The sequence below is a fragment of the Taudactylus pleione genome, unplaced genomic scaffold, assembly GCF_031769625.1.
Source record: "Taudactylus pleione unplaced genomic scaffold, aTauple2 ptg000329l, whole genome shotgun sequence".
NCBI classification, from domain to species: domain Eukaryota; kingdom Metazoa; phylum Chordata; class Amphibia; order Anura; family Myobatrachidae; genus Taudactylus; species Taudactylus pleione.
In genome coordinates, this window is record NW_028284730.1 from 6,721,465 (window position 1) to 6,741,840 (window position 20,376).

General features: G+C 48.8%; 1 protein-coding gene across 1 annotated transcript in view; it reads left to right on the top strand.

Annotated features, from left to right (window-relative positions):
- The first annotated feature begins 3,283 nt into the window (after nt 1–3,283).
- LOC148509304 (zinc metalloproteinase-disintegrin-like ohagin) overlaps nt 3,284–20,376 on the top strand; it is a 77,126-nt gene continuing 60,033 nt past the window's right edge. The window contains exons 1-4 of the mRNA XM_088443227.1: nt 3,284–3,335; nt 10,512–10,594; nt 19,432–19,508; nt 19,772–19,856. Of these exons, the coding sequence (XP_088299353.1) occupies nt 3,284–3,335; nt 10,512–10,594; nt 19,432–19,508; nt 19,772–19,856 (297 nt within the window). The remainder of the gene's footprint in view (nt 3,336–10,511; nt 10,595–19,431; nt 19,509–19,771; nt 19,857–20,376) is intronic.

Sequence of the window (20,376 nt, forward strand, 5' to 3'; positions counted from 1 at the left end):
CTTCTAGAGACTGCATCGGCTGTAGTCCCTAGAAGCTAGGTAGGAGTGGCTGCAAGACAAAGCAAGCTCTCTGCTAATCGCAGCCCGTACTGGCAGTCCCGACACCTCCCCATGGGGCTGCCTGTCCTGTGTGTGACTGGCATGTAGTGCTTTCCAATAGGAAACCACTGCCAGTCACAGTGTAGCCAGTGCAGTCACGGACTGCAACTGGCTTACTGAGGTGACGGATATAACCAGTAACAGATAATAATGTATATGCACACACACACATATCATACATACGTACACTTTACACATACCCTGGGCTGAGAGGAGACTGACACTGTGTGTGAGGACGAAGGGAGCTTCAGCGGCTAGACATGCGCAGCAGCCACCCGCAGACGTGCAGAGAGCGCTGTTGATCAGAGCTCTCTGTAGCTGCATCTCTATGATCGTTTGTGCTGAGAAGGAGACACAGCTAAACTCTGTCTCCCCCAAAAAAAATTCAGCCCACCGGAGGGGGTTTCTAAGTACTCAGAAACCCCCTCTGCATGCACCACTGAAAATAACCACAAAAGCAGCGCCGGGTGAGCCCAAATGTAGGGAGGAAATTACGATATAGGTCAGGGAAAGAATGCACAAAAGGGAAGAGTGCCCTGCTCGTGAGAGCTTACAATCTATAGGGGAGGTGCAAACAGATGGGTGAGACCATGAGTTTAGTAAAGAAGTGGTATGTTTTATATTAATGAATATTAACTAGAATATAATGTTAAGCTACAATTTATTATTGTTTATTTATATTGTGCCACTAATGCAGGGCCATAGCTAGGGTAGTGCGACCAGTGCCATGACACAGGGCACCGCAGGGCAGGGGGCGCTGTTTGGGCCTGTCAGTTTTCTGTTTATTATCATTAATAATATCATCACTTGTAGCTTCCCCTTATTTTATCCCTAACATCTCCTGGCCTTCCCTTTCTCTTCACATGCCCTTCCCCATGAGGCCATGGCCCTTTTTCGGTTATATTATCTCCCTATTTAAAAAATAGGTGGGCGCCAATGCTCTTTCTGGCACAGGGCACCAAATTGGCTAGTTATGGCTCTGCACTAATGCATGCGAAGAGTGGTAGGATGCATCACATCCTGAATGCGATGCGTCATGCATCCTGCCCATAATGTTCGTTCAGCTGCTGAAGAGCTGAGAAAAGTCACGTCATGGCTGATTTAAATACAAACGCCCAAGAGTGGGACGCCGAGAGGGGGGGGGCAGCAGGTACAAATTACCCTGACCCACGTTTGCAGGAGGGGTCCGGCGGGGGCCCGGGTCCAGCATCCCCCTCCCAGCGCGCAGCTAGACTGTTTTTTTTCTGTTTTTTTTCTAAGGGGGGCGTGGCCACGCCTCCAGCAATTAGGCCTCGCCCCATGTCACCCGGGCCATGCGCGGCTCTTGGCGTCCCTGTTTATGATAAACTATCGGCAGACGTCGGGCAGAGGTCTGTACACTACACTTTCTGCATGAAACCAAAACGATGGGACTGACATAGCTTGTGCAGTGTGGGTGCGTTTTATTAAAAAATAAATAAATAAAACACACAGGTTTCTACTGTATTGGTTAAAAACGTGGGCATCTGAGGGACGTAAGTGTATGTGATGTGTATCAGTTGTAAAACGAGCACGTGTGTACACCAGGTGTCCTAAATTACACAGTAGCTATAAAAGGTGATAAATCATCTTGGACTTGTTCACATTTTGCTGTGTTACAACATGGAACCATTATGGATTTAATTTACATCTAACCCACTAATTAACAAAAAAATGTAATCCAACCATTTGTCATCACTTAATTAGGAATAAAAATATCTTAAATAATTTACCTGACTTCCCCTCAACTCACTCCCTTTGACCTTTCCCGTGTCACCTCGTGTCTGTCAGCTATCTTCTCCTGGATGGCACAATGATTGCTGAACTCATCATCTTTTCCTCAGCCAAAGCCCCTTATATCCTTCTCCTCTGTTCCCCAACTCCAACATCTGGGTGTCACCCATATACAGTACCTCTCCCAATCCTGCCATTACCACCTCTGCAATATTTCTAGAATCCGGCACATCCTCATCCTGAAAGACCCAAAGGGCAGGATGCCTCAAGAATCACATTTTGTATGCAATATATCTTGCCATTGATTGCATGCATCGCTGCGTTCAGTAACGCTGTAGGTATGTACAATTGTGATTAAAATAGCGAAGGACAGCTCTTCTGAGAAGATCCAATTGGATCTCTCTGGGGGAATGCTGCGGGAGAGAAGCCCATAGGCTTCTTTTAGGCAACACCATCTATAGATGGCGTTGACTATGGGGTACAAGATCCGGAAAATTTTGCTTTGCAGAGCATTATGCATATGCGGATTGTGGCCAAATCTCCGAAATCGACAGTTTTCACCGCATTTTGGGCTGGATGGATCCCGCCTCAAATCTCAATAATAATGATAATAATTATAATAATAATAATAATAACACTCCTAGAATGAGCAATCATCATTCTGTTGAAAGTGTTGAATGCCATCATATTTGAAGACCTTTTGCACAGTACAAATTCTCTATGGTACAGTACCTCACAAATAAAATAAACACCTTGCAGATTTCATTATCCCAACCTCTTGCAGATTATTGATGGTCCTTACAGAACTTAAATGAGTTTTATCTATTTAAGAGATATGTGTCATAACATTGCCACTAGACTAAAAACCATTGTACAACCCTAATTCTCCCATCAGAAATAATACAGCAGCTACTGACAGCAGGAAAGTAAATATGAGATAATATATTCTTAATAAGAATGTTTACAAATTGTCTCTTTAGCCCTCGTCTACATATGGATGAGAGCAGATGGATAAGATATACATTGAGAAGTTGAGTAATGTATTTAATTCATAGTTATTCAAAATTGAAGCTCAGGGAACCCCAAGGCTAGAATTCACATTCTTGGATATATATTTTTTGATCATTTTGGGTGATCAAAACTTTCTATAACAAAATTGACATCATTTGGAAGATCATGATCTAAACGTTCTTTTTCGTCAAGTCAGCAGGTGACAGCAGATGACAGTACTACATCAATGCCAACACGAGCTGCCATACAAATACAATGTACAATACTTGGGGTCAAACACAGTGTAACATTTGCTATTGTTATGATTAAGATCCTACGTGCTCATCTAGATATAAATCACAGGGTGTCCTAGGCTCCAGTCCCATCCACTCTCTATAGACGTACTCAGAAGACAGAGACACACTGTGCACCCTCGCTGGTAATGATGAGACTGGCACTGATGCCGGTGGTACTGCTGAGCTGCCAGGTCCTGGGTGAGTAGGGGATATAAAAAACAATCTTCCCATGTGATTAAAAAATAGCACAAGAATCTATGTATACTGTCTTACACCATTGCAAACAGGGGTGCTATAGTAACGTTCTATAAATTCCCAGTAAAACCTGTGATATGTCATTCCACAGATAGAACCAAATTTATCTGTTTTAAACATTAAGGCCCAGAATGAGTTTCCAGTGGAACAGTGCCTCTAATGGTAACATGTTCTAGTCTCTTTGGCTACTACTAATTACATTGCCTTGCATTACTCATTTGGTTCTAAGTAGGGGTGTGCACCGGCCACTTTTCGTGTTTTGTGTTTTGGTTTTGGATCTGGATCTTTCTTCGTGTTTTGGATCTGGATTGGTTTTGCCAAAACCACCCTTCCGTGTTTTGGGTTCTGGGTTTTGGATCTGTATTTTTTTTAAAGAAAGCATAAAAACAGCTAAAATCACAGAATTTGTGGGTTTTTCTGCTCCTATGCTATTATTAACCTCTATAACCTTAATTTCCACTCATTTCCAGTCTATTCTGAACACCTCATACCTCACAATAGTGTTTTTATGTCCAAAAGGTTGCACCGAGGTAGATGGATGACTATGCTAAGCGACACGAGTTGGCGGCACAAACACGTGGCCCATCTAGGAGTGACACTGCAGTTGAAGACAGGATGGCAGTTTGAAAAACTAGGCCCCAAACAGTACATAATGCGAAGAAAAAAAAGAGGTGCAAGATGGAATTGTCCTTGGGCCCTCCCATCCACCCTTATGTTGTATAAACAGGACATGCACACTTTAACAAACCAATCATTTCAGCGCCAGGGTCTGCCACACAACTGTGGCTGAAATGATTGGTTCGTTTGAGCCCCCACAAAACAAGCTGGCAATTAATCTCTCCCTGCACAAACTGGCTCTATGGAGGCAAGATGTCGTACTCATCCTCCTCATCCACCAATTCCTCACCCTCTTCAGTGTTGTGTACATCCTCATCCTCACAGAGTATTAATTCGTCCCCGCTGGAATCCACCACCACAGGTCCCTCTGTACGTTCTGGAGGCTGGTCTCCCTTGAAGAATTGATAATTCATTTTTATGAACATCATCTTCTCCACAGTTTGTGGAAGCAACCTCCTACGCCTTTCGCTGACAAGGTTCCCGGCTGCACTAAACACTCTTTCAGAGTACACACTGGAGGGGAGGGGGGGCAACGCAGGTAAAATAGAGCCAGGTTGTACAGGGGCCTCCAAATTGCCTCTTTTTCCTGCCAGTACATGTACGGACTGTCTGACATGCCTACTTGGATTGCTGTCACTGATGTAATCCTCCACCATTCTGTCAATGGTGACAGTATCATATGCAGTGACGGTAGACGTGTCAGAAATTGTTGCCAGGTCCTTCAGTCCGGACCATATGTCCAAACTTGGACCTGCCTGCACTGCATCACCGCCAGCGGGTTGCTTAGGATACCTAAGCTGTTTCCTGGCAGCCCCAGTTGCGGGAGAAAATGGAGCTGTTGACGTGTCACGTTCCGCTTCAGCTGACAGTGTTTTCACCAGCAGGTCTTTGCACCTCTGCAGGCTTGTGTCGGCCGGAAAGAGAGACACCACATAGGCTTTAAACCTAGGATCGAGCACGGTAGCCAAAATGTAGTGGTCTGATTTCAACAGATTGACCACCCTGGAATCCTGGCAAAGCGAATGAAGGGCTTCATCCACAAGTCCCACATGCCGAACGGAATCGCTCCGTCTTAGCTCCTCCTTCACTTTCTCTAGCTGCTTCTGCAAAAGCCTGATGAGGGGAATGACCTGACTCAAGCTGGCAGTGTCTGAACTGACTTCACGTGTGGCAAGTTCGAAGGGCTGGAGAACCTTGCACAACACGGAAATCATTCTCCACTGCGCTTGAGTCAGGTGCATACCCCCTCCTTTGCCTATGTCATAGGTGGATGTATAGGCTTGAATGGCCTTTGCTGCTCCTCCATCCTCTGAAGCATATAGAGGGTTGAGTTCCACCGCGTCACAACCTCTTGCTTCAGGTGATGGCGGGGCAGATTCAAGAGTGTTTGCTGGCGCTCCAGTCTTTAGCACACAGTCACTGAATGGTGAAAGTGGCCCGAAATTTTTCGGGCCACCCAAAGTGTCTCCTGCATGCCCCTGTCGTTTTTCAGAAAATTCTGCACCACCAAATTTATTTTGTGAGCAAAACATGGGACGTGCTGGAATTTGCCCAGATGTAATGCCCTCACAATATTGGTGGCATTGTCAGATATCACAAATCCCCAGGAGAGTCTAAGTGGGGTAAGCCACTGGGCGATGATTTCCCTCAGTTTCTCTAAGAGGTTGTCGGCGGTGTGCCTCTTACTGAAACCGGTGATACACAGCGTAGCCTGCCTTGGAACGAGCTGGCGTTTCTGAGATGCTGCTACTGGTGACGCTGCTGTTGTTGCTGCGTAAGGTGATACATCTACCCAGTGGGCTGTCACAGTCATATAGTCCTTAGTCTGCCCTGTTCCACTTGTCCACATGTCCGTGGTTAAGTGGACATTGGGTACAACCGCATTTTTCAGGACACTGAGAACACTTTTTCTGACGTTTCTGTACAGTCTCAGTATCGCCTGCCTAATGAAGTGGAATCTAGATGGGATTTGGAACCGTGGACACACTACCTCCATCAATTTTGTAAATCCCACTGCACTAATGGCGGATACCGGATGCACGTCTAACACCAACATAGCAGTCAAGGCCTCAGTTATACGTTTTGCTTCAGGATGACTGCTGTCGTACTTCATCCTCCTCGCTAAGGACTGTTGGAGGGTCAATTGCTTAGTAAAAGTAGTGGTGTTCCCACTTCCTCTCTGGGATGATGAACGACTCCCAGCAGCAACAGCAGCAGTGGCAGCAATAGGCGTAGCAATGCAGGATCCTCCGGAGGAATCCTGGATAGGAGAGTCAGTCATGCCAATGACATGGCCTGCAGGACTACTTCCAATCCTGACAAAGGAGGAAATTGACGAGTAGGGAGTTGACGGTGTGGTTTGCAGGTGCTTGGATACAACAGGACAAAGGGATTTAGGTGTCCCTGAACTGCTTATGGTCTTAGCCAAAGTTTCTGAACTTGACAGTAACTTTTTATGAACACGCTGCAGGTGACGTATAAGGGAGGATGTTCCTAGGTGGTTAACGTCCCTACCCCTACTTATTTCACCTTTACATATGGTACATATGGCAAGACAGTTGTTGCCCGGATTTGGATAGAAATATTGCCAGACCAAAGAGGTGGAATGTTTGGTCTTCTGCCCAGGCATGACCGTGATGGGCTTTTTCATCCCATGGACAACAACTGTCTCCCCCGGAGCCTGATTTAAATAAACCACAACTCCATCAGAATCCTCCTCACCAACTTCCTCCTCAACGCCAGCTACACCAGTATCCTCATCCTGTTGTACTTCAACAGTGAGATCTTTACTTTGCATATCAGCAAGTGGACTGTGGGTGCTCCTTTCAGCACTTGCAGAGGGCGTGCAAATGGTGGAAAGAGCCACCTCTTCCCGTCCAGTGCTGGGAAGGTCAGGCATCACAATCGCCACCACACTTGGACTCTCCTTGGGGATTTGTGATATCATCTTAGAACGCACAGTTGTTCGCTGTGCTTTTGCCAGCTTAACTCATTTGATTTTTGTAGCTTGAGGTGGGCTTCCATCGTCATGTGAAGCTGAACCACTAGTCATGAACATAGGGAAAGACCTTAGCCGTTCCTTGCCACTCCGTGTTGTAAATGGCATATTGGCAAGTTTATGTTTCTCCTCAGATGATTTAAATGTTTTTTTTTTAAGGTCATTTTCCTGAACTTTGTCATTTGGAATTTTATATGCCCTCTACTATGACATTGGGCATCGACCTTGGCAGACGACGTTGATGGCATTTTATCGTCTATGTCATGACTAGTGGCAGCAGCTTCAGCACCAGGAGGAAGTGGTTCTTGATCTTTCCCCATTTTATTTTTAGGGGACAAAGTTTGGTCCTCCATTTATGTTATATTGATTGATATATATACGTTCGGCTAAGGCGCACACAAACACAGAAAAGAAGAATTTTTAACTTTTTTTGGAGTGCACTTTGGGGGTTACAGCACCCTTTAATGGTCAAGTCAGCCGGCCTTTGATTTATGACACAGGCACACGCTTGGCGCTGCTCCTTTGTTGATGCACGTGCAGCCACAGTGCACACAATTCACAAACACAGAAAATAATTTTTTATTTTGTTTGGAGTGCACTTTGGGGGTTACAGCACCCTTTAACGGTCAAGCCAGCCGGCCCTTTACTTATGGGACACAGGCGCACGCTTGGCACTACTTTGTTGATGCACGTGCGGCTACTGCGCACACTATTCACAAACACAGAAAAAAAAATGTTTTTAATTTTTTTTGGAGTGCACTTTGGGGGAGCACCCCTGATGGACAGATCACCCCCTGGACAACACTACAGCACCCCTTTAGGACTACAGCCTTTATGGGACACTGCACAACACAGTCCAGCCAGCCCCTATGACAGCAGCACAACACAGCCCAGCCAGCCCCTATGGACAACAGCAGCACAACACAGCCCAGCCAGCCCTAGCTCCCACCCTCCCTCTTCACTGTCCACAGCCGGAGTGAGAAATGGCGCCGACGCAGGGACCTTTTATAGAATCCAAAACCCGCGAGATCCGGAAGGCGGGATGATGACGTTTTGCCTCGATTTCAGTTCTGAGTCAGGAGGGAACACCCGAGCCATACTCGCTTCCCGGCTCAGATCGGGGGGACTCGGGGGGGTTCGGATTTCAGAAATCCGAACCCGCTCATCCCTAGTTCTAAGTAAGGTTTTACAATAATATGGAATAACGTTCTGCAGCTTTAAGAGTTGATGCAAACACCACTATATTTATAAACACAAGTTACAAATATATATAGTCCACTATATAACTGTATTGCTCTACTAAATGGTTATTACTAAGATTTGTGTACCTGTGTATTGGTCCTGTGCCAAAGAGAGTTTAGTATGGTGGTGTGTGGCCGGAGGCAGAGGCGGATCTACTGTGAAACTAATGAAGCTTAAGCTTCAGGGCCCCTAACCCGGAGGGGCCCTGAAGCAAATTTTGATTTAATGAGTGAATTTTTCAACAAACATACCCTGTCTAACTCTAATGCTAATCGAAATGTCGACATTATGACAGTGTTAACATTACCAATGTTGACATTCTGCCAATGTCAACATTTTGCAGATGTCGACATTATTGATGTTGACATTTTAACCGTATCTACATCATCAATGTCGACCTTCTGATGTTGACATTCTGCGTTGTTGCATCATGACTGCATACCTTGCTTTGGCATGGGGGAGCTAGCTTGTAATATATTTTGTGCAAAGTGCATTAACCAATAGTCTTTACTAGGGGTGGGCACCGGCCACTTTTCGTGTTTTGTGTTTTGGTTTTGGATCTTTCTTCGTGTTTTGGATCTGGATTGGTTTTGCCAAAACCACCCTTCTGTGTTTTGGGTTCTGGGTTTTGTGTTTTGGATCTGTATTTTTTTGAAAAAAAGCATAAAAACAGCTAAAATCACAGAATGTGTTGGTTTTTATGCTCCTATGCTATTATTAACCTCAATAACCTTAATTTCCACTCATTTCCACTCTATTCTGAACACCTCACAATAATGTTTTTATGTCCAAAAGGTTGCACCGAGGTAGCTGGATGACTATGCTAAGCGACACGAGTGGGCGGCACAAACACGTGGCCCATCTAGGTGTGACACTGCAGTGGCAGACAGGATGGCAGTTAGAAAAACTAGGCCCCAAACAATACATAATGCAAAGAAAAAAAAGAGGTGCAAGATGGAATTGTCCTTGGGCCCTCCCATCCACCCTTATGTTGTATAAACAGGACATGCACACTTTAACAAACCAATCATTTCAGCACCAGGGTCTGCCACACGACTGTGGCTGAAATGATTGGTTCGTTTGAGCCCCCATAAAACAAGCTGGCAATTAATCTGTCCCTGCACAAACTGGCTCTACGGAGGCAAGATGTCGTCCTCATCCTCCTCATTCACCGATTCCTCACCCTCTTCAGTGTTGTGTACATCCTCATCCTGACAGAGTATGAACTCGTCCCAGCTGGAATCCACCACCACTGGTCCCTCTGTACGTTCTGGAGGCTGGTCTCCCTTGAAGAGTTGATAATTCATTTTTATGAACATCATCTTCTCCACATTTTCTGGAAGCAACCTTGGCGCTGCTCCTTTGTTGATGCACGTGCAGCCACAGTGCACACAATTCACAAACACAGAAAATATTTTTTTATTTTGTTTGGAGTGCACTTTGAGGGTTACTGCACCCTTTAACGGTCAAGCCAGCCGGCCATTCACTTATGACACAGGCGCACGCTTGGCGCTACTTTGTTGATGCACGTGCGGCTACTGCGCACACAATTCACAAACACAAAAATAATTTTTTATTTTGTTTTGAGTGCACTTTGAGGGTTACAGCACCCTTTAACGGTCAAACCAGCCTGCCCTTTACTTATGACACAGGCGCACGCTTGGTGCTACTGTGTTGATGCACGTGCGGCTACTGCGCACACAATTCACAAACACAGAAACATTTTTTTTTTTTTTTGCACTTGGGTGGAGCACCCCTGATGGACAAAGCACCCCCTGGACAACACTACAGCAGCCCTTTAGGACTGGGACACTGCACAGGACTTTGGAGTTGACACAGCCCCTAATGACAACTGACTGCACAACACAGCCCAGCCAGCCCCTATGGACTTTGGAGGAGTGGACACAGCCCCTATGTACAACAGCAGCACAGCGCAGCACTGCACAACACTACACTACACATCCCAGCCAGCCCTAACTCCCACCCTCCCTCTTCACTGTCCACAGCCAAGTGAGAAAATGGCGCCGACGTGGGTACCTTATATAGAATCCAAAACCCGCGAGACCCGGAAGGCGGGATGATGACGTTTTGCCTCGATTTCAGATCCGAGTCAGGCAGGAAAAGTCGAGCCTGACTCGGATCGGCCTCGGATCGGGGGGACTCGGATTTCAGAAATCCGAACCCGCTCACTCCTAGTCTTTACTAATGTATTATGTAGTATAGGCATGTTATTGCAGTAACACATTTTACCTTTGTTTCAGTCTCCTATGCGTTGCCCACAGGACAGAAATATGCAGTGGTCTATTTAAAAAGACTTTATTCTATGTACAAGACTGACGACCAGGTAACAATCCCATCATATATAACAACAGCAGATATATATCTCACAGGATCGGAAAGATCTCTATCCCCCAAGGAGTTGATTAGAACCAGTGGCATGACAATCAGTTCTTCTTCAGCTGAGATGACCGTATCAGGCAGCCATAACTAAATCAATTTTCTCTTCTGGCCATCCTGTAATCAGAATTTATTACATATGGATGACCTATGTAGTCAGAAACATTTGCTTTTGCTTATTATGTATACATTTTTTGTTGGTTTCTTTTTTAGTAAAAAAAAAAATAGATAAGGAAACAGCATTTTCTGCATGTTTAAGCATCTTCATATGTATTAAAGGCTGAACGCAAGAGATTTTGCAAATATCTTGCACATTATTAAACAATCCTTAGAATATTGCAAAGCTTCGCTGGAACCATCAGGTCCAGAGGGAACGGCACAAGGGAAGGTTAGGACTGAGCATTCTCAATGCTGAATGAATCAGTCTGATTTTTTCTATAGCTGCTGTCCAGCAATTTAACCAGCACATCTGTGGCAAACGCAGGATTTCTAGAGAGGGGTTTCCAAATACTTGATTTTAAAGCAAGTGTGGCCAGTCCATGAAGAGGGCATAATCAGCACTTATCCAGCTATAATATACGTCATACAAAGATATTTAATAATTGTGACATATACAGGACCAACAATCACAGTAGGCCATTAGATGCAGCAGTAGGGCCATCTTGCCTGAGCTTAATGTTTTTTTCTACTTCAGGGTCCATAGGGTATCCACAGGATACCTTGGGGTATAGGTGTGACGTCAGTCGCAGGGCACCAAAGAGTTAAGCTTTCAGCCTCCCAGGATGCACTAGGTCCCCCTCCTATACCCCGCCCCCGAGCCAAGGCACCTCAGTTTAGTTTGGTGCCCGGCCGGAGTCGGGTGCACCTGTTGGAGTGGGGGCTAGAAGAGCCCCTGAAGCTTATTCTTCATGCAGCTGTGGCTGCACAACTGGATGAACAGCATGGACAGTCAGTCCTGACGTCCATGCTGTCTTCCCTACACCCCGCCGGTACGAGAACGCCGGTACTGATCCGGGGATGCTGGTGGGCGTCTGGGGTCACAGCTAGCGGTGACCCCAGATGCTCCGGACCATGGCCGGATTCAAGGGGGACAGAGGTAAGCAGCGGGGTCCCGCGGTGGGTCCCCGCTGATCACATGGTCCTAAGTCCCCAGGCAGGGGGCTCCCTGGGGACTGGCTGCAGCGTGGAGCCAGGCGACCAACCTGCGCTTCCACTACCCCCTGGGACAGCGGACCGCAGCAGAGCGGTAGCGCTGCGGCGTCCCAGGGGTTAAATGCATGCCAGGGGAGCGCGCCTTCCCTGTCTCACAGCCGGCGCCTCCCCCGCTGCACACAGCCCTCTCTGCATGCTGCCGACTGGTCCTGTGGCAGCGCTCCTCCCCCAGGCCAGCCTCCTCTCTGCTCCTCGGCGGCCATCTTCTCCAGAACGCATGGTGAACGCTGCTGGAAGCGCTGGAAGGAAGCATCGTGGTCTGGGTCCCCCCGCATACCTCTCCTCCGCTGTGGTCAGGTCTGTGTATGCAGCGCTGTGTCCTACCAGGCCCTGTGTCTGTGTAGTTGAGTGATCAGCGCTGTTAGTGCAGGAATTGTTATTTTTCTGCATTGTATGTGACTGTGCTAGCGCTGCTGCCTGTAATCTTTTCTTCTCTAAACTGTCAGCTTTATTACTGTCCCTGTTCTTTCTGCTAAAGCCCTTGCGGTGCGGTGCTGCAGGGTGGTCTCTCGCCTATTTAATACTTAATTGGTGAGAGAGGTCACATACGTGGTGCCATCATGTCTGAAAGTGATTTTCCCCTCCGGCTACAGTGTACCACGTGCAAAGTACCGTTAGCGGAGGGGGAGGGTAGCGCGGAGGGCCTTTGCCGGCAGTGTTTGTCCATGGCGCGGCCTATTACGGTTACAGCACCGGTACAGGAGCCGCCCTGGGCTTGTTTCGCTCAGGCGTTAACAGCTTTAGTGGGCCAGTTAGCTCCGCAGCCCGCGTTTACTCCGATGGGTTTGTCCCAGCAGTCTGTGGTGTCGTCACCCATGCAGGGGTTCCCACGACAATTGGTGGTACCCCACAGTCTCCCTATTTCCCCGCTCCCGGGTTCTCAGGAGCCAGCGTGGGTTAACTCCCTGACGAGTTCTGTACAGCACTTGTCGGATGTGTTGCAAGGGGAGTCTGTGATGCGGTCTCATAAAAGGCCGGTGGCGTCTCTGTCCGCTCCTTATGAGGATGACGAAGGGACGTCTGATGATGGGGAGATTCTAGATCCTTACGATCAGGAACCTCTCCATACTAAGGACGCTGATGCTAAGTCCAAAGTATATATTCCTGGACTTATTCGGGCGGTCCGCACAGCCTTGGTGATTGAGGACGAAGTTCCCCCAGCGGCTAAATCTAAGTATGCCTTTTTCAAAGATGTGAAGGGCGATGCCACAGTCTTTCCTCTTTCGGGTCAGTTGGTGGACCATTTAGAGGAGGCGTGGAAACAACCTGGCAAAAGATACCAGCCGCAGAGACGCCTGGCGGTGGCTTATCCGTTCGCGGATAATTATTTTGCGAAGTGGGAATCCCCTCCACAGGTGGATTCTCACGTGACCCGTCTTGTCCGTAGTGCCACATTGCCGATGCCATCCATGTCCTCCCTTAAGGATGCTATGGACCGCAAGGTAGAAATCTGCCTGAAGTCCGCTTATTCCCTTGCAGGGGGGTGCAGCACGGCCGGCTATGGCCATTTGCTGGGTTGCCAGAGCGATGGAGCGCTGGGCGGATTCATTAGAGGCTTCTTTTGAATCCGACTGTCCGGCCGATCAGGCGGAGTTGATTGGCAATCTCCGTGATTCGGCCACCTACATCAACGAGGCGGCTCTAGACATTAGTACTCTGGTGTCTAGAATTTCTTCAGCAGCGGTAGCTGCTCGTCGCACCTTGTGGCTGCGATCCTGGAAGGCGGACGCAGATTCCAAGAAAGGTCTGGAAGCGTTGCCGTTTACCGGAGAAGTTCTCTTCGGTCCGGATCTGGATAAGATTGTGGCCACGCTGGCGGCAGCCAAATCTGCCTGTCTCCCGTCGGCCGCTGCTCCTTCTGGTTCGGGACCATCGTCCTTTCGGTCATCTAGGGCCCAGGGCAGGCCCAAACCACAGTCGTTTCCTCGACAGGCTGGCCCTAAGAAATCGGTCAAGCCCCGGAAGCAGGCATGGAGTACCAGACGTCCGGCCCCCAAGCCAGATGACAAGCCTGCGGCCTGACGGTCCGGGCCTCCCTTTGGGGGATCCCAGGGTGGGAGGCCGCCTGCTACAGTTCGCCCAGTGTTGGTCGACCACTACGACAGACACTTGGGTTCTGGAGGTGGTTTCCCACGGATACGCCCTCTCCTTCCGGCACAGACCCCCGGCTCGCTTCTTCACCACGGGTCTCCCATCAGACCGGAACAAGGCTACGGAGCTGCGGAAGGTATTGCACACTATGCTCCAGGCTGGAGTTATAGTGGCGGTTCCATTCTCCCAGAGGGGCCAGGGTTTCTATTCAAATCTATTTTTGGTACAGAAACCCAATGGGTCATATCGTCCGATTCTCAACCTCAAAGCACTCAACAAGTCTTTGAGGGTCCCGAAGTTTCGGATGGAGACCTTACGGTCCATCATTCTGGCGCTGGAACCTGGGGACTACTTGGTGTCATTGGACATACAGGACGCTTACCTGCATGTCCCTATTCTTTGGCGCCATCAACAGTTCCTCAGGTTTGCAATCAGCAGCGACCACTTCCAGTTTCGGGCGTTACCTTTTGGCCTGGCAACAGCACCACGTGTTTTCACCAAGGTGATGGCGGTCATGGCGGCTTCTCTGCGGCTGCAGGGAGTCCGCATGTTGCCGTATTTGGACGACCTGTTATTGGTGGCAGGATCTCCAGAGCTCCTGTTACGCCACTTGGACCTGACCATTGCACTGCTGCAACGGCACGGCTGGCTAATCAACTGGCAGAAGTCCACTCTAATCCCGTCTCGGAGGATTCTGCATCTTGGAGCCTTATTGGACTCGGGACAGCAAAGGATCTTCGTGACGGAGGACAAGATCTCTGCTTTACAGTCAAGGGTGCGCAGTTGTCTGCACAGCCGCCGGGTGTCCTTACACTCGGCGATGAGGTTACTGGGCTCCATGGTGTCGGTGTTCGACATGGTGGAATACGCCCAGTTTCACTCCAGACCTCTGCAGCACCTGATCCTGTCCAAGTGGAACGGGCTGACTCAGTCTCTGAAGTCCCAGACGATTGTGCTCACCCAGGAGGTTCGCCTGTCCCTTACGTGGTGGTTACAGACGACCCACCTCAACAAGGGACGTCCGTTCTGGGTTCCAAATTGGGTCCTGTTGACAACGGACGCCAGTCTTCGGGGCTGGGGAGCAGTTTCGGGTCCACACTTGTTCCAGGGCAGGTGGACGCCGACAGAAGCGGAGCTTCCAATAAATATCTTGGAACTCCGTGCGGTCTTCAATGCTCTCCAGCAGGCACAGCGGTTTCTCCAGGGTCGCCCGGTGCAGGTCCAGTCGGACAACGCTACCACCGTGGCCTACATAAACAGGCAAGGAGGAACTCGCAGTCGGGCGGCTCTCGTAGAGGTCTCTCGGATCCTGGTTTGGGCGGAGCGCAATCTTCCGGCCATATCAGCGGTCTTCATCCCGGGAGTGCTCAATTGGGAGGCGGACTTTCTAAGTCGCCAGGACGTTCATCCGGGGGAATGGTCCCTGCACCCGGACGTTTTTCAACTACTGGTGGACAGGTGGGGTCTTCCAGAAATCGACCTCATGGCGTCCCGGCACAACAACAAGTTGCCGGTGTACGGGTCTCGCACAAGAGACGAAGGGGCGTCTCTGGTGGATGCTCTGTCCGTCCGGTGGACGTTCCGGTTCGCATACCTGTTCCCTCCGGTCTCCCTTCTTCCACGGGTAATCCGGAAATTCAAACAGGAAGGAGGGACGCTCCTGTTGATAGCTCCCGCGTGGCCCAGACGGCACTGGTTCTCAGACCTTCAGGGTCTGTCCGTGGACATTCCTCTGCGGTTGCCGCTACGACCGGACCTTCTGTCTCAGGGTCCTTGCCTTCACCCGGACCTGACTCGGCTGTCTTTGACGGCGTGGCTGTTGAGACGGCCATGCTGAGGTCCCGGGGGTTTTCCAGCTCTGTGGTGCGGACCATGTTACGAGCTCGGAAACCGTCTTCCGCGAGGATATACCATCGCGTGTGGCATACGTTCTTCCAGTGGTGTCGACCGAGAGGTTATGCACCGCGGGAGTTTCGTCTGTCTCGGATTCTCGCCTTCCTGCAAGCGGGACTAGATCATGGGCTTCGCCTTGCTTCTTTGAAGGTACAGGTTTCGGCCCTATCTGTCTGGTTTCACCGTAGGATTGCTACAATCCCGGATGTGCGCACCTTTATGCAGGGTGTTCTCCGCATTCAGCCGCCCTTTGTTCCACCTGTGGCGCCTTGGGATTTGGCTGTGGTCCTGAGGGCTCTCCAAGGACCGCCGTTTGAACCACTGGGCTCAGTGGATCTTAAATGGCTAACAGCTAAGACTGTTTTCCTTCTGGCCATTGCTTCGGCCAGACGTGTTTCTGAGTTAGGGGCTCTTTCTTGTAGACCCCCTTTCTTGGTTTTTTATGGGAACAGGGCAGTGCTCCGCACTCGGCCCGAGTTTCTTCCCAAAGTTGTTTCCCAGTTTCATATTAACGAGGAAATAGTTGTTCCGGCCTTTAACTCACCGGGTCTTTCCGTGGGTGAGGCCTCTTTGGATGTTGTGCGGGCCTTAAGGACTTATGTTGACCGCACTTCTTCGTTTAGGAAGTCGGACGCTTTGTTTGTCCTCTTTGGCTTCCGTAAAAAGGGTTGGCCTGCTTCAAAGCAAACTTTGGCAGCCTGGATCCGTATGGCTATTTCTGAAGCTTATCTTCATGAAGGCCTACCGGTCCCTCCTTCTCTGAAGGCTCATTCCACTAGGTCTGTGGGTCCTTCGTGGGCAGCTCGACGTGGTGCCTCGGCAGTTCAGATCTGCAAGGCTGCTACGTGGTCTTCTGTCCATACCTTCGTGAGGTATTACAGGTTTGACACCTTCGCCTCTCAGGATGCTTCCTTCGGGCGGCGGATTCTCCTTTCTGCACAGGAGCGTCCCCACCCTTAAAGGATACTGCTTTGGGACATCCCCAAGGTATCCTGTGGATACCCTATGGACCCTGAAGTAGAAAATATGAGATATGGTAAGAACTTACCCTTGTTATCTCTATTTCTACGAAGTCCATAGGGTTCCACAGGACTCCCGCCCTGTCGCACCTGTGCTGCAGATGGGCTTTGCTCTGGTCACCGGTTTTCCGTCTCCCTCTGGTGAGAATGTGATTCTTGTATGTGTCCAGATCTTTGTTCTCTCTCTTCCTTCTCCTCCTCCGGCCTATGGCTTGGTAACTAACTGAGGTGCCTTGGCTCGGGGGCGGGGTATAGGAGGGGGACCTAGTGCATCCTGGGAGGCTGAAAGCTTAACTCTTTGGTGCCCTGCGACTGACGTCACACCTATACCCCAAGGTATCCTGTGGAACCCTATGGACTTCGTAGAAATAGAGATAACAAGGGTAAGTTCTTACCATATCTCATATTATTTCAGATGTGGACTCCATTACAGATCATTTGAGCAAATTCGGGAATCTGGGGGGCCAGAAAAAAATCCTTGCACTGCCCTGGACATATATGTAAAGATTGTCTCCTTATGTACTGGATAGTGTATTATTATACAGTATTAATTATTGACCCTATAGATGGTCTATATCAGTGCACCCCTAACAGTGCATGTTTTCCAGATCTCCTAGTTGGTGCATAAGTATATTCATTACTGGCTGACACATTTTAAAAGATGAACAGATGGTGCTAATTATTTCATTTGTGACACTGAGGGGATCTTAAAAACATGCAACTTTAGTATTATATGCTATTTCTATTGTGGTCATCATGGTGTGGGCTAGGGACAGGGGCAGAACTATGGGAGACAATGGAGGTGCCTGCCGCCGGGCTCCAGCACTGAAGGGGCCTCCTCCATTGTCCACAACATATTCACCCCACTTAGGGCTGTAACTATGTACCCGGAGTGTACCGTCACGGCCGCCCAATACATGACACCCCTTCCCGGCACCTGAGAAGCCACCATACACTAATGGAGAGCTCCATGTCAGACCATCAGCTGCTGCCTTTGTCTATCTATAGCCTGTCTGCATGCAAATTGCTACATTACAGTGCCAGTGGCTGTGATGGGGGGGCACCAAATTATAACTTGCCTCCAGGCGTCTGGAATGAATTTCAGCCACTGCCTAGGGAGGGTGGTTTCCGGACTACCGGAACCCCCCTGCGTTTGTCTATACACATAAAGGGATAGGGGAAGGGTTAGGGGTTAGGCACTAGGGGGAGAAGGTTTAGGCACTAGGGGTGGAGGTTGGGTAATCCTAACCCTGTCTGGATGCCGGTGTTGGCATTCTGGCTTGAGGGCCGGCATCCCGTACCTGACCCCTGCTTAGAATATGATGGCCAGTCACATTACACCAGGGCAAGCTCTACGGGTGTTCGACCAGTGCGGTCGCACAGGAGCACCACCCATAGAGGGCGCATCCCTCCCCAACATTCCGACTTCAGCGGGACAGGGCAGGAGTGGCTCTCGGGTGGTCAAATCGGGAGGTTGGGAACCCCCACCGCTGCAGCTGTGCGGTGGTGCCGGACCCCAGAGTCTGAATGGATGCTGTGCACATGCGCGCGGCATCCATTCAGTCACGGAAGAGGGCTGGGGGAAGCCCAGCTAGTGAGGCTCCCCCCAGACTGACGTTATTTGGAGGCTCGCCATGCAGGAACGCCTCCAGATAACGTCACGTAGGGGGCATAGTCTATGGTAATTATGCCACGCCCCAAGGGTGCCCTCTTAAGAGCCAGCACAGGGTGCTCTAACCCCTGGAGCCAGCACTGCATTACACAGTGGTATTACCTAATAAAACACACTGGGCCGCACTCGCATGTGTCCCGATGGTTACCGCGTGAGCCGCTGAACTAATTTGGACACAGAGAGAGGCAATGTCATTGGGTGCTTTTGTTTGGTGACGGGGTGGTGGGCATGTTGTTGGTGTGTTTCTGTCAGCCACTGTGTCTTTTGCCGCAGTTGCACTGAAACTGGCGGCCATGTTCAGACAGGCACTCCTCATAGGGCTGGTGCAATCTCAGATGGTTAGACTTGATGCACACCGCGTGCGCCTCTGAATCAGGCACACTATGAGACCTATGCTGAGTTGTAGTACTGTAGATGTTCCCGCATTCCGTGCTGAGAACTAAAAATTTGCATATTTGGCAGTATGCGGATTTGTGCGAGCTGAGCACCGATGTCCATATTTGTTTTAATATCCATCATCATCATCATCATCAATGTGCCCCATACTGGGTGCAATAGAAGCATATAAAATGTACGCTTCCGGCCAACTCTGCGCAGCCCGCCATTCCATCATCACGCCCTCTCTGACCTTTACCAGCGTGAGAATACCCCACTACAGCCCAGTTGCTCCTCTTCAGTCGCAAGTGGAGAAGAGACTAAAATGCGCACAACTGCGCATTGCCCGTACTTACGTATGGCCATTTCTAGCGCATGTACAGTGCGTCAACATGCAAAATATGTATGTCTGGATATTTTCTAGAAAATATATTTTCTCGTGTGCTGTAATCCTGAATATATTATCCCTTGGTTGTGTATAAACATGAACGCCAATGTATACTGTTCCTTATTTTTCCCCAGGGCAAATACCCACATGTGGTACAGTATGGATTAGAACTTGAAGGAAGTACACTGATATTACATCTGGAAAGAAATGAGTAAGTGACACCTGAGATCTCATCACAGCCGTTCTTGTTATACAAGGATCTGCTCTCAGTATCTCTCAGTAGCCGTTCTTGTTATACAAGGATCTGCTCTCAGTATCTCTCAGTAGCCGTTCTTGTTATACAAGGATCTGCTCTCAGTATCTGCCCTCATTTGACTATAAGTGATATGAAATTTAGTATGAATGTGCCTTAAGCCTCTGCAAAACGCTACCATCGGCAGTCACAGCATTTTACCCATCCTGTGTTTCCCACAGGGACCTGATATCAGATAATTATAAGGAGACTCATTACCTGCCGGACGGCACACCAATAATGACCAGCCCTGGTGATCAGATACAGGTAGGAGATATGAGAAATGGAAAACTTTAGCTTTTTGTATAGGCATTGCCTATTTACCATACAGGAAAACTTTACTCGTGCCTGTGGCATCTGCTACAGGCAGGGGCGTAACTAGGTATTTGAAGGCTCCATAGCAAAAGTTTGTAAGGGCCACTATGTACCACCCAATGGTGAAAAATATATATAACACATGTAACTTTGACAATGAAGATTACCCCCCTCAGCTCTGGGCCCCATAGCAGCTGCTCCCCTTGCATACATTCAGGAAAAATAGGTTCAGGAACTGTGGGTGGAGCTACTGGGGGTGGAAGTATAGAAAAACCTATATATATATATATATATATATATATATATATATAACATATACATAGATATACTATTTACAAATGAAGGCACTCAAAAGGGACTTTAACAGGTTTAAAATAAAATTAATCTTATGGAAAATACATTTTGGCCCAGGACAGTTAATGAGAGGAGGGGGGGAGGAGCAGGTGCACACTATAAGCACTAAGAAAACAAA